A 13,497-nucleotide genomic window follows, 5' to 3' on the forward strand; every position below is an offset into this window, starting at 1 on the left:
ACCTTTTATCAGATTAAATGTTTAATTAATCAGCTCTGGTCTTTGATCTCTAAATATATGAGCTCACCTTTCTGAAGGCAGCTCGGGTGAAACACGTTTATCTAAGGGTTAATTTGGTGACTTGCTGGGACTAGTAGTGGATACCCAGAGGTCTGGTGGCCTTAACCCTTGCACCATCACACTCTCTCTAGCGTCTTGGCTGGACCGATAGGGTGTGATCGTGACAACTGGTGGCAGCGGTGGGATATATTTAGAGATTTTTAGTGCTTGCTGGATTTTACCTGTAGGGAAATATTAGCACTAAAAAGAAATTGTATACATATTCTTGTGTGTAAATTCCAAAGACAGAGCTCAGTGCTGGTTTAAAAGACATACAAAAAGAGTGCAAGACAGTTCTGTCCTCCCCATCTCCTGTTTTACCTCCTCTGTCTCATCTCGGAAAAATGGAGGCATATCGCAAGCAGTCCAAGCCTGCACTGGAGCTAATGTGGCAAGAAAAGGACATCCCTACTGCAGGAAAGAACAAGGAACAACTTATTGCTGATCTTGTGGAGTATGATGCCCGTGCAGAAGAGCCGAGTGACATGAGACAAAGTTCTACAGCTGGAACTGCCATCCAAGGACTGATATCTCCTGGGGAATACAACATTACTCCCCATCAGGACAGTACTCCACATGAGGCCTTGGACTCTAATATGCGGACTGCCTTACAACACCTTGGGAATGTGGATGCCCATATGAAACTCCAACTGCTTCTCCAGTACCAAACTGCAGAGAGAGAGGCCCAGGCACAAGCCGCAGAGAGGGAGGCGGCAGAAAGAGAGGCCCAGCGGAGGCATGAACTGGAGGTTCTGAGGCTGAGAGGGGATGCTTTATCTGCACGGAGTAATGTGCAGGATCAAGGAGACCACAAACCCCGCTTGGAACATTTCCCCATGTTGGAGAAAGATGGTGATCTAGATGTGTTCCTGAGGGGATTTGAAAAGGTTTGCCGGCAGTTCCATCTACCTAAGGAACAGTGGGGACGATATCTAACCCCACGGCTGCGAGGGAAAGCTCTGGATGTGTTTGCTTCGCTTCCCTCTGAGAGTGACCAGGACTATGAGGCAATAAAATCTGCCCTGCTAAAAAGTTTTAATCTGACTCCAGAGGCTTATCGGAAAAAGTTTCGGACTTTGCAACAAAGTGCCACAGAAAGCTGCACTCAGCATGCAGGTCAGCTAAGGACTGCATTCAGGCTATGGACTGGGGGCCTACAAGTCACTACCTATGAGGCCCTGGAGGACTTGATGGTACTGGATCAGTTTCTCCAAACACGGAGCTTTGAAGCCAGAGAGTGGATTTTGGACAGCAAGCCCAAGACAGCAACGGAAGCAGCAGAACTTGGAGATGACTTCGCCAACAACCGGGTGCCAGCAGCAAAGCGTGGATCTGCACAAGCCGGAGCAAGTACCTGGAGGGGAGCCACACACCCACAGAGCACCACCAGCAGCACCAAGCCAGCCGGAAAGTTCTTGCCATCAACACCAAGAGCAACAGGAGCCACATTGGGTCAGGGGGACACCCGCCGATGTTACAGATGCAACAATATTGGGCACCTGAGTGCCACTTGCCCCAACAAAAAGAATTCTCCACCAGTAGTTGGAGGACACACAGCCGTTCTTCTGGTGTCCGGAGCGGTGGAGAAAAAGAGCGGATAACCTGCAGAGTAACTGTGGGTGACCGGGTGACAGTGGGTTTGCGAGATTCTGGAGCCTCCTTTACCTTAGTGCGGCCTGAAGTGGTGGATACAGAGGACATCATCCCTGGAAGAACCATGGCTTTAAAAGGAATTGGAGGTGTGCGGCCTGCTGTGCCCATGGCCCGTGTGTACCTGGATTGGGGTACAGGCAAGGGTTTGCGGGAGGTGGGGGTCTCTGAGGACATCCCTGTTAATGTTCTGCTGGGGAATGATTTGGGTCGGATGCTCTGTCATTATGCTCCAGAGGACACTACCTGCACACCGGAAGGGCTAGGAGAGAGCCCTGTTCATTCTGAGGTACTGTGCGAGACTTTGGGAGACACTGCAAAATGTGGTAACTGGGAGATTGTGCAGGGGATTGATAATTGTTTACCTGTGACTGAACCAGTAATGTTTTCCAAAAGTGGAATGGGGTGTATTGTGACATGTGGTGACAATGCATTGCCAATGCCAAAAGCTAGTGGAGATGGGCTAGGGGGAGGGGTTGGTGTGCCCCTGGTGACATTTAAGGATGAGGGATCAGCAGTGAGCTTTATGTCCCAATCCTGTGAGCCTAAGAAGGATGAGGGATCAGCAGTGAGCTTTATGTCCCAATCCTGCGAGCCTAGGAAGGATGAGGGATCAGCAGTGAGCTTTATGTCCCAATCCTGCGAGCCTAGGAAGGATGAGGGATCAGCAGTGAGCTTTATGTCCCAATGCTGTGAGCCTAAGAAGGATGAGGGATCAGCAGTGAGCTTTATGTCCCAATCCTGTAAGTCTAAGAAGGATGAGGGATCAGCAGTGAGCTTTATGTCCCAATCCTGTGAGCCTAAGAAGGATGAGGGATCAGAAGTGAGCTTTATGTCCCAATCCTGTGAACCTAAGAGGGATGAGGGATCAGCAGTGAGCGATATGTCCCAATCCTGTTAACCTAAGAGGGATGAGGGATCAGCAGTGAGCGATATGTCCCAATCCTGTGAACCTAAGAGGGATGAGGGATCAGCAGTGAGCGATATGTCCCAATCCTGTGAACCTAAGAGGCATGAGGGATCAGCAGTGAGCGATATGTCCCAATCCTGTGAGCCTAAGGAGGAGGAGGGAAATGAGCATTTCCGGGAAGCTCTGCGCAGTGACCCTTCCCTTGAAGGGCTGAGACAACGTGCTGAACATACAGGTGTTGACACAGATGGGCATCAGGTATATTGGGAAAATGATATCTTGTACTGGGAGTCCTTTTCCAAAGGCATGCTAGGGGCCCAGGAGAGAGAAAGGCAGCTGTACTGCAGCTGTAATCAGGTACTAGGCCCCTTCAGTGCCATCTTTGCCTGGGAATGCATCAAGAAGAGAAAGAGTAGTAAAGGAGACAGGTCTATCAGCCTGGAAAGGCAAGATCTCCCTGTCCCCATCTAAAGGGGGAGGTGTCAGGCCCAAGGCCTGATTATGGAAACATACATGTGTTTTATTATTGCATCTGTGTATAAACTAAGACCTGGGGGATGAGGGGTCATTCAGACGGTGTATCCTGTGTCTTTTGTATATTGAAGTTTATTGGGGGGGGGTCTGGCTGTGTGTTTACATCGTCTTTTGAAGTCCTGCATATAATCAACCAGATAAGAGGGCCAGGAAGAGAGATGCCCCCTGGTGGGACCAGAGGGGAGGGGGGAATGGAGTCCCTCCAAAAAGGAGATATATAATATGTAACAATGCTAGAGTCGGTTGTTAAGATCTGTGCCCCAAGCTGACAAGACCATCCTAAGAACAGCTGGAGACACTCTCTCATGGACTGCTATAATATCATCATGCTGTAAGAACTTCATTTTTACTTTTCTGAACTTGATTGCTAAACTCTTATATATATTCTTATACCTGTATGTCATTTGTTAATTTTTATGCATAGCACTGTGATACCTTTTATCAGATTAAATGTTTAATTAATCAGCTCTGGTCTTTGATCTCTAAATATATGAGCTCACCTTTCTGAAGGCAGCTCGGGTGAAACACGTTTATCTAAGGGTTAATTTGGTGACTTGCTGGGACTAGTAGTGGAAACCCAGAGGTCTGGTGGCTTTAACCCTTGCACCATCACACTCTCTCTAGCGTCTTGGCTGGACCGATAGGGTGTGATCGTGACACCCCATTGCCCAGATATGAGCCATTGCATGTCTTTATACTGAGTTTTTTTTTTTTAACTTTTTATGTGGGGGTCAGCCAGTGTGCAATGTATTCTAATTGAGAACTCTTTATTTTTTATGCTTTATTCTATGATTATTGTATGGTCTTTCGGGAGCATTTTCTTGTCACTTTATTTTGTATGTGTTACCATCATGTACTGTTTATTGTTATTATTGGGTCCTAGGACTGTTATGTTCACAATTTTGAAGCTGATTTGTGTATTGCTATAATATGCGTTAATAAAAGCTTCTTGGTTTGACTGCTAATACTAGGCTTAGATGCCAAAATAAAAGTGTTTAGATTTCAGGATTACTTAATAAAGTACAATGGAAAATTAGAAAATATAAATCAAAAATGGTTGAAAACAATATTAAAATATAATATATATTAAAGATTATATATATATATATATATATATATATATATATATATATACACATATATATATATATACACATATATATATATATACATATACATATATACATATACACATACACACACACATATGTATATATGTAAAACATAACACTATTTAAAGCAAAACTTCAATCATGTTATGACTGATGTGCAGCACCAAGCACAAAATTATATTCATTTTAAATTTCACATCTAAATGGAGGTGCTGTTCTCAGTCTCCAGTGAGAGACCCGGTACTACAGAATCATATTACACTGGGTCTTGTGCTTGAGACTGCTTTTCTACAGCTATGAGCTGTGGTGAGCAGCAAGGAGAACGGTGCCTCCTTAATTCAAAATTAACAGAATTAAGAAAAATGACCCACAGTCCTGCACAATTTCTTTGGAGTTACGCTTTAAACGATAGGTCTTTTTTTTAATAAAATATTCCATTTCAACATTTTCAAAACTAGTCAGCTTTTAAATTTATGATACATTGTTAAAGCAGTAGCTTTAGGCTTGCTGAAATTTCTGACTGTAAATACAATGAATACTGGCTGACGGCTTGTAGTCTCTTGTCAAGGAGACCGTGAAAACTTACTGAGGCAAATTTAGCAAGACCAACCTGCAAAGAAACCATAACAACAAGGTGAATGTAAAAAATAACACACCTTTGACCTTCCTCCACAAAATAAAGTGAGGTGATTCCACTATCTTTTCTTGGGCCATCAGTGAAAAATGTTGCCAGAGAAGACTTTAACTCTGCCAGAGCTTCCTTGCTCAGTTTCTGTGAAGAAATCATTGTTTATATTATATAAAAAGCACAGACTATACAGTGTAAGAGCACAGCAAGGAAAGATTGTATACCTGCGGATGAAAATACACTATGGCCATAACATGATCTTTTCTGCTGCTCCTGACAGTAAGCTGCTTCCAGTGGCCTTCATATGACTCTGGGCTGTAGACTTCATATGGAGAAGCCCTGCAATGAACATACATAAGCTGCTATATGAAGTAAGATATTTATATGTTCTTTCACATATGCCCCCATATAGTACAAAAAGGAAAACACTTATAGTTTACTATGGGAACATTATAAAATCTGGTGCTATCATCTGTGATCCCTTCCAGACATAATAAACATTGCATGCAGTTTCTCTCTGTCTGGCTACAGAAGCCAAGCCAGTGCACATAGTACACAACTTTGTCAACAGTTGTGTCCAGCTTGTATGGAAAACAACTGGCTGGATAGAAAGCATGACAGGGGGTCCTACACCCAGCAACCCGAGTCTACTGGGCCCCAGTAAGGCCCTTTTTTTTTTTTTACTTGCAGGAGACATAGTCCCCCGCACTAAGGGACAGGAAAAACACTGGTGTGGACAGGAAGGGGTGGGAAATTTAACCTCTCAGTGTTTTTCCTCTCCCAATCAGGAAGAGTTGATCTCAGGGGTGCTGTCGTGGAGAGGATGGGGGAAAAGGTCTTTAAACTACAATGTTCTAATGAAAAAGAAAAAAAATTTAGTGACTACTTTGCAGATGAGTACAATATTGTTTAGGTTACCTAATATATTCTTGAAAAGCCTTGACAACGTTTTTGGTGATAGAGGGAATGTGAATTGTATCAAATGGCTCCACAACTGCACACGTTCCTCCTTTGTACTTTCCCAGGCGAAATCCCACAGTCTTGTCTTCACTGTTGGCACCAGCACCAATCAGAAATTCACATTTGTTCCTATACTCTGTCTGAGAGAAACAAATAGACATCAATGGGACAACAAAAATCTCTATGGAGTACAGACCTATAGAGGGAGATTTATCAAAACCTGTCCAGAGGAAAAGTTGCTAAGATGCCCATAGCAACCAATCAGATCGCTTCTTTCATTTTTGAAAAGGCCTCAGAAAAAATAAAGCAAAGACTTCTGATTCCGGCGCCATGCTGTAAAGACACGCTCCCCACCAGCTCCGCTCCCAGTATTGGCATATCTCCGGTATTCTGCATCGGTCATCCCTACCAGGGTGCTCTCCCCACTTCCTAATGGTGGTGGGACTACGTGGAAAGATAAGGGAAGGAATAGTGGTGATCCGGCACTTGCAGGACTAGGGCAGTATGTATAAGCAAGGACAGGTGTGAAGGCGGTTAAGGCAAAATGTGGACCTCGGCGGTGCACCTCAGCAGAAGTAAACGTAATGTAACAAAGAAAAGTCCAAAATGAGGTTGCACTCACCATCCACTGGTTTATCCAAAATGGTACAGGCATGAATGAGCGGAGGCAGGGGCACACCCGGTGTTCTTTTGCCTCCCCTCATCCATGCCTGTACCGTGTTGTATAAACCAGTGGATGGTGACTGCAACCTTGTTTTGGACTTTTCTTTGTTACACTACGTGGAAAGATGTCTGCTGAGGATGAGCCACAGGAACCGCTCAAAACGTCAAGACAAGGTGACGGGAGGTGCGGATGGCTCGGACAATATGGTGGGCTCACAGGCCTAGAGCCACAATGCCTCTCCGGCTAGATCTGACAAAGCTTAGTCAGAAGTGGGGGAAGATAGGCCTGACTGACTACGCCCGGCTGGCAAAATAGGTTGCTAAAAGACATCAGGACACGGTTAGTGCTGCTGTTCAAGCCTCCCTGGCCCAACTGCAGACGGAGGTGGCTGACCACGCTCACAGGCTAGATGAGGTGGATGATAGAATGCAGGGGCTGGAACATGCCAGCGCAAAGAGGGACTATTCCTGGAGGGAAGCAAGTTGCTCATTTTTGGTGACTTTTCAGCAGAGCCGGCCAGGAGGCGTGAATAGCTATCACACTTTTGTTCTGAGCTACACAAACACCAGATTTGCTTTGCACTCATGCACCAGGCTGTCCTCAGAGTATTTCACCTGGATGGTTCCATCTCTACTTATGGAGCGCTGAAAGAGGCCAAGACGGGTCTTGCTTCATATTTACCTTCTCCGGTCCGGCAGCATTCATCACAAGGCAGAGGCGGACACAGGTCATCCCTGGGATACTCTGCGATAACACTGCATTCTACGGCACTCTCCTTATCTCTTGATGTCTTTGATGTCGCCACCTAAGGATCAGAGGGCTCCGCGCCCTTCATCACCTGAGATTCTTTTCTAGGGTACTTATTCTGCAAATTTCTGAAGTAAATCTGTTGTGTGTGCAGTTCTATTTTGCTATGAGCATGTCTCCAACTCCATCTGAGTCTCCTGCAAACTCCTTCTTGACAGGCCAGCCTGCAAATACTACATCTTGACTTCCTTGTCCGGGACTAATATATCCTGCTCATCTTATGTACCTTTTAGAATATTGCTTGTACTTAACGCAATGTACATTGCCACTGTTATTGATGGGGTAGTGTTGGGGGGGGGGGGGAGGTTTCTTATGTCGAGGATGCTGGACGGAAGTTTTGATTATAAGGGGGAGGGGAAAGAAGGAAGAAAAAAAACACCTCGGTTTTTAGTGTCCTTCCTGGTTTGGTATGCCTATCTCTCTCACAGTCATCTAAATCGGGGGTGTTAGGTGTCTGAGGAAGGAGGTTTGTATTTGGCTCTCTCCACTGGCTGTGTAGTGGAATAGAGGATGCTTTATTGTATAGGGGAGGAGGAGGAGGGGATGTGGTGGATCACTTTCTTGGAGTTAGGACTAAAAGGTTGCGGTATTCATAAGAGTTAAAAGCTTACATGGGGTTCCTTGCTTATATTGACTGCTATTTTCTGGGGCGGAGGTGGGACTATGAGCTGGTTTGTGGTACGGAGAGTTCTTCAGTATGGGAAGTTCTTTAGTATCGGAAGAATCAAAGTCTGGAGAGAAATAGGTCCCTCTGGATTGAGCAAATTCATGGGGGACTTCTCGGGCTTGTAAGAAGATCTTTGGGTTGGAGTTATGTTTTGTTTGGGGATGGCATGGGTGAGGGGGGGGGGGGTTGGTGCTAGTTCTTAAAGGGCAGGCATTGTAATTTCCACCTTTAGGTTCTCTTGGCACTGCCAAAGGCTGCATTATCTTCAATTAAATAATTAGTTATTTCCTGGTACGTTAAGGGACTCAGGTCACCCCAGAAACGTAGTATGGTGCAAAGGCATCTTAAATCACATTCTCCTGACATTACTCTATTACAGGAGATGGAGTTAGAAGAAGCGATTTCATATGAATGAGGATATGGTGGGCAGAGAGAGTGTTTGGCTCCCCCTCAGTGGGCTGTAGAGCAGGTGTCCTCATCCTGATACATAGGGCGTTTTAAACACGAGGTCCTCTCTGTCTCTCATGATGCATGATGTATGTGGTGTAACTTGTTGTTGCGAACTCAATCTGGGGAATGTGAAATACTGAATGTATATGGTCCAAATGGAGACAATTTGCCTTTCTTTGATCTCTTAGCTGCCCAAATACCTCAGAGTGGTACGATTGATAAAATAGTAGCAGGTGATTTTAAATGATATGTCGTCGAGGGAGGAAGACAGAAGAAGGAATAGACTTGGTGTTTGGTCTCAGGGGGGATATAGGGACACTACTCTATGTACATGGGCTTCTCAGTTGGGGCTTGTTGACACATGGAGACTGCTGCACCCTGACTCCCGTGAGTATACTCATTTCTCTTACTCGCAGGATTCATGGTCCCGCATTGATTAGGTGTTCTTAACACAGTTGCTGGTGTTTAGGGTGTTGCCTAGCCATTTAGCACATTTAGTCATATCTGATCATGCCCCTGACATCTGCGACTGTGCGGACACTGTGCTAAAGGGCGACGATTATATTTGGTGCTTCCCCCAAGGATTAAAGAGAGAGGACTAGTTCTGAAAATTGTTAAAACATTGGTGGCTGTAGTATGAGTCACATAATGCTTCCCCCGATATTGACCCTCAGGTGTATTGGGAGGTGGTAAATGCTGTGTTACGGGGCCGCATTATGGCACCTATGTCCAAACGGAAAAAGTGCCTTGCACGTCAGTTGCGGGAGAAAGGGGACAAATTACGGACGGCTTAAACAACGTTCCTGGGTGATCCGAGGGAGGTTAATAGACAGGCCTGGCAGCAGGCTCAGCTCGACTATGGATCTGGGTGGAAAGGAGGGATAATATACATAGATCTTCCTTCGAAGCAACCCGGTTTAAATATGGCAATAAGCCGGGAAAATTGTTGGCTAAATTTGCTAAGGGCCCTTATTCCCCTTCTTCAGTTCTTGCATTAAAAGATTCTGCTGGGCGTTCTGTCAGTGACCCTTCTGTTGTTATGACCATGTTGCAGGATTACTTCCAGATGCTTTATTCTTGCCCCCCTGGCTAACCTTTGAGGGACTGGTTAGCTGAGGCAGGCTTACCCAGATTGTGCCGAATTGTCCGCTTTGAAGTCTGATGTTACTTTAGAGGAATTGCAGGCAGCTATTAAGTCTCTCCCATCTGGAAAAGCGCAGGGGCCAGACAGTTTCACAAGTGACTTTTATAAATCTCTCAACACAGAATATCCCAATCTCTTTTAGTACTCTTTTACTCTTACCTACATTGCATAGTCCCCTCTACTAACATGAATACTGCATACATAAAAGTACTTCCAAAACCAGGAAAGGATCTTTCCTCCCCTGACAGATATAGGCCCATTTCCCTAACCAATGTAGACTTAAAGTTGATGTCGAAGATTATGGCTGTCTGGCCGCGATGTTGCCGTGCTTGATTTCGCCTGCTCAGGTGGGTTTTGTACAGGGGAGGGCAGCAGTGGCAAACATTAGAAAAGTGCTGGCAGTCTTGGATGATGTTCAGATCCATCCGGCGCAGCACCCATCGCCCCCTATCTTATCATTAGATGCCGAAAAGGCATTTGATAGTGTACGACGAGAGTGGCTGTGGAGGGTTGTAGATGCTATGGGTTTTCATGGGGCCTTCACCTATGTGCACTCGCTGTACATCTCTCCCCTAGGGAGGATCCATCTCCTGGTTTTTTTGTCCACCCCCTTGTAACTCCAGCGGGGCAAACGGCAGGGGTTGCCCCGTCACCCCTTCTATTTAATTTAGCTATTGAACCCCTTTCCAGGGTCCTGCAAGATGACCAGACGATTAAGGGAATAAAGGTAGGGTTCATGACAGTGAAGTCTGCATTTTTTGCAGACGATACTCTGCTCTTTTTGTCCGACCTGGTGGATGATATTGGGAGGGTATTTGAGATTTTGACAGACTTCGGTCAGGCCTCGGGATTTAGGGTAAATGCCAATAAAAGTGTATTGCTAGATATATGGGTTTCCTTCCGGATCATTGAACGGGACCGGTTATGGATTCCTATTAAGGTATCCTCTTCCTCCATAAAATACTTAGGGATACATATAGGCTGCCTCCCTAGTTCCTTGTATTTTCTCAACAGCCACTTTTTCAGAAAATTGTGACGGAATTTAGGAGATGGATTACTCTCCCACTTTTATTTCTAGCTAGATGCCATTTGCCCAAGTTGATGAGCTTTTCTAAATGACTTTACCCAATGCAAACCTACCATTTTTGCTTAAGCATAACGATGTAGATTTGCTACAGACAGAGTTCACGGAATTCATTTGGGCAAATAAAAGGCCCAGGATTGCATTGAGAAAACTAAGGCTTCCTAAACTGCAGGGAGGGCTACACTTTCCTGATATATGCCATTATAAATTGACTTGTCTATTACACCATGGTGTTGATTGGATAAGAGGATCATGTACATATTCTAATGTGGATCTGGAAGCTCAAATGGTAGGACAGTGGTCGTTGGCAGCCTTGCTCCACACCCGATACTCTGCGTTGCCACCTATGGTCAAACACAGCATACTGTTGCGCAATACTATTTCTGCATGGAAGGCTTGTAGACTAGCCATGGGCCTACCTTTTCAAATTAGAAAACACATGCTATTATGGTCGCATCCAGAATTTTCGGCAGGTCATCAGAATGCTCTGTTTAAGGTGTGGAGGGAGGCAGGAGTGTTTTAAGTCAGTCATCTATTTCCTATTTCATCCAACTGAGCATAGATACTACTCATTGTCGAAGTATAGTTTAGGCCCTCAACATTTCCTAAAATACACACAGTTATTGTCTTTCTTACGACCTAGATTGAGGGATGTTTCTAGAGTGCGGGCCCACGTCGTGTTCTTGTCCTCATCCTCTGTGATGCATTCTCTTTCTTACCTGTACTGAAAGATTAAAAGGAAAGGAGCTACCTTATTTCATTATTGGGAACAAAAACTGGGGAAGGATGATCTTACAAAACCTATACTAGAAGGTTGGATGAAGGTGAGGAAGGTGGCCATATGTGAGGTGTGGAGGGAGACTCAGTTTAATGTGATTCATCTTGCCCATTACGGTTTCACTCTCCCTCAATTGGACCTCTTGTCCTGATCGCATTGAGAAGTTCCCAAACTGTGGATCGAGATGGTCTGATTTATTACATGGCCTAGTAATATGTCCGAAAACTAATGCCTTTTGGTTCTCCTTATTTACATTATTGAGGACTAAATAAGGACTTGCCTTACCGATAGCCCGTTCCATGATCCTCCACCATGCCCCATGGCCAGGTATGACACTTACTTTGCTGGGACATTTATTCATTTTAGTGGGGAAGAAGTGTCTCTTGGCATACTAAATAATCAAAAAGAAACTAAGTGGCACCAATACCTTCAGCCCGCAGCTACTCGAGATGGACACAAACAGGTTCCACATTGTTTTGAAGTCCCTGCCGGAGGAGCAGCCCGAGATGGGAGCTGATTAACCAGGTTCTATGCGGTGAGTGCAGGACGCCTGTTCGTCCCTTTGGTTTTTCTCTCTTGGCACACTGGTTGAAAGAAGAAAGGCCCACTGTTGCTGAGGTATTGCGGCAGATGTGACATTGTCTCCATTTGGATCATATTAATAGTGGTAGGATGCAGAGAGAAATGCCAAAACGTTCTTTAAAAAGTGGAAACTTTTTGTTTCAGCATTTCTATCTGATTCGGAGATAGCTGTGGTGGTAGCTCCCTTTCACAACACGACATGGTTTCTGTGTAAGTCAGTAGCGGGTACCTTGGGTAGACTAGCTACAGCGTAGTTAGTCTGGTTCTCATGTATGGGCTGATATAAGGGCTGGCAAGTCATATTATGGGACCGTTGTTCTATAACCTGCTGATTTGAGGGAGCCTAATGTCTGATGTTCAATCGTTGATGCTATAACTTGATGTACACCAAGAGATTGTAAAGGTGGGGGGCATTATGTGGGTTATTTCCAGTTATCTTTGCCCACTGGCTTCTGTTTTTGTAATATGTCTCCCGATGTATTTTTGATGTTCTGATCTGTTGTAATGATATATACATATGTATCACGGGTGTTTAATCCCTGATCATTGCATGTTATCATGAAAAACTTTTCTGTTCGAAAACTAATAAAAAGGATATTTAAAAAAAAAAAAATTAAAGAAGCAATCTGATTGGTTGGTTTCCTCAGGACAGGTTTTGATAAATCTCCTCCATATAGTATATATGTATAGCCCCTTGGAACTAAGGGCACTATAAAAAATAAACAATAATAATGCGTGGAGCTAAATCTTAAATCTCTGAGAAAGAATGCACCATATTGTCCTATACAGAACCACCTTAAAAAGTGCATAAAGTAAAGAGTTTAAAACACTCATCTCACTTTAACCACACCCATTTATGCTAAAGCCACACACATAATGGCAGACAAGATGCACAAGTAAGCAAAATGAAGCTTGCGCTAAAAGTAGAGGTGAATATTTAACAGTTTATACATTTGAAGTGATTTTTACTGATTTACATGACATGTCATGCATAACTGGGCCAAATTGAATAAAGTGGCGCTCATTCTTCATAAATTGCTAAGTTTTAAAGTGTGGTACTGGCTGGAATGAGATTGCGCAAACCTTTCGGACAATTTTACATTTTTGCATTTCAAAAGCTACCACTGCAAAAGTCAAAGCAAGTTTTAATTCACCCTAAGGAGTTTTGATAAAATCACTCAAGTGAAGTGGAAGCGAAAAAGTTGCTTAATGTTTGTTAAAAAAAAAAAAAAAAAATCGCTGTTTATGCAAAAAGTTTGTCAGTTTTATTTTTGTTTTCTTTAGATAAAACCACAAGTCAATTAGAAGCTAATGGTATATATATATTGTGGCAGTGTGGCAAGGAAAGGGTGTATTTCCTTGGCTCACCCTGCAGAAGCTCTCACCTGCTTCTTAAGTAATGAGGCAGGAAGGAAGGGAAGTGTATAT

General features: G+C 44.2%; 1 protein-coding gene across 2 annotated transcripts in view; it reads right to left on the reverse strand.

Moving 5' to 3' along the window:
* The window catches only part of TRMT2A (tRNA methyltransferase 2 homolog A), a 65,360-nt gene that overhangs the window by 40,181 nt on the left and 11,682 nt on the right, over nucleotides 1-13,497 (reverse strand). For both annotated transcript variants that reach the window (XR_008846661.1, XM_056532692.1), the window contains exons 4-6: nucleotides 5,852-6,033; nucleotides 5,158-5,272; nucleotides 4,962-5,077 (exon numbers count right to left, since the gene is read on the reverse strand). Coding sequence is in view for 1 of the 2 variants with exons in the window: in XM_056532692.1 (XP_056388667.1) it covers nucleotides 4,962-5,077; nucleotides 5,158-5,272; nucleotides 5,852-6,033 (413 nt within the window). In the remaining variant the exon portion in view is untranslated. The remainder of the gene's footprint in view (nucleotides 1-4,961; nucleotides 5,078-5,157; nucleotides 5,273-5,851; nucleotides 6,034-13,497) is intronic.

Source organism: Hyla sarda, chromosome 1 (genome assembly GCF_029499605.1).
Source record: "Hyla sarda isolate aHylSar1 chromosome 1, aHylSar1.hap1, whole genome shotgun sequence".
Classification (NCBI taxonomy): domain Eukaryota; kingdom Metazoa; phylum Chordata; class Amphibia; order Anura; family Hylidae; genus Hyla; species Hyla sarda.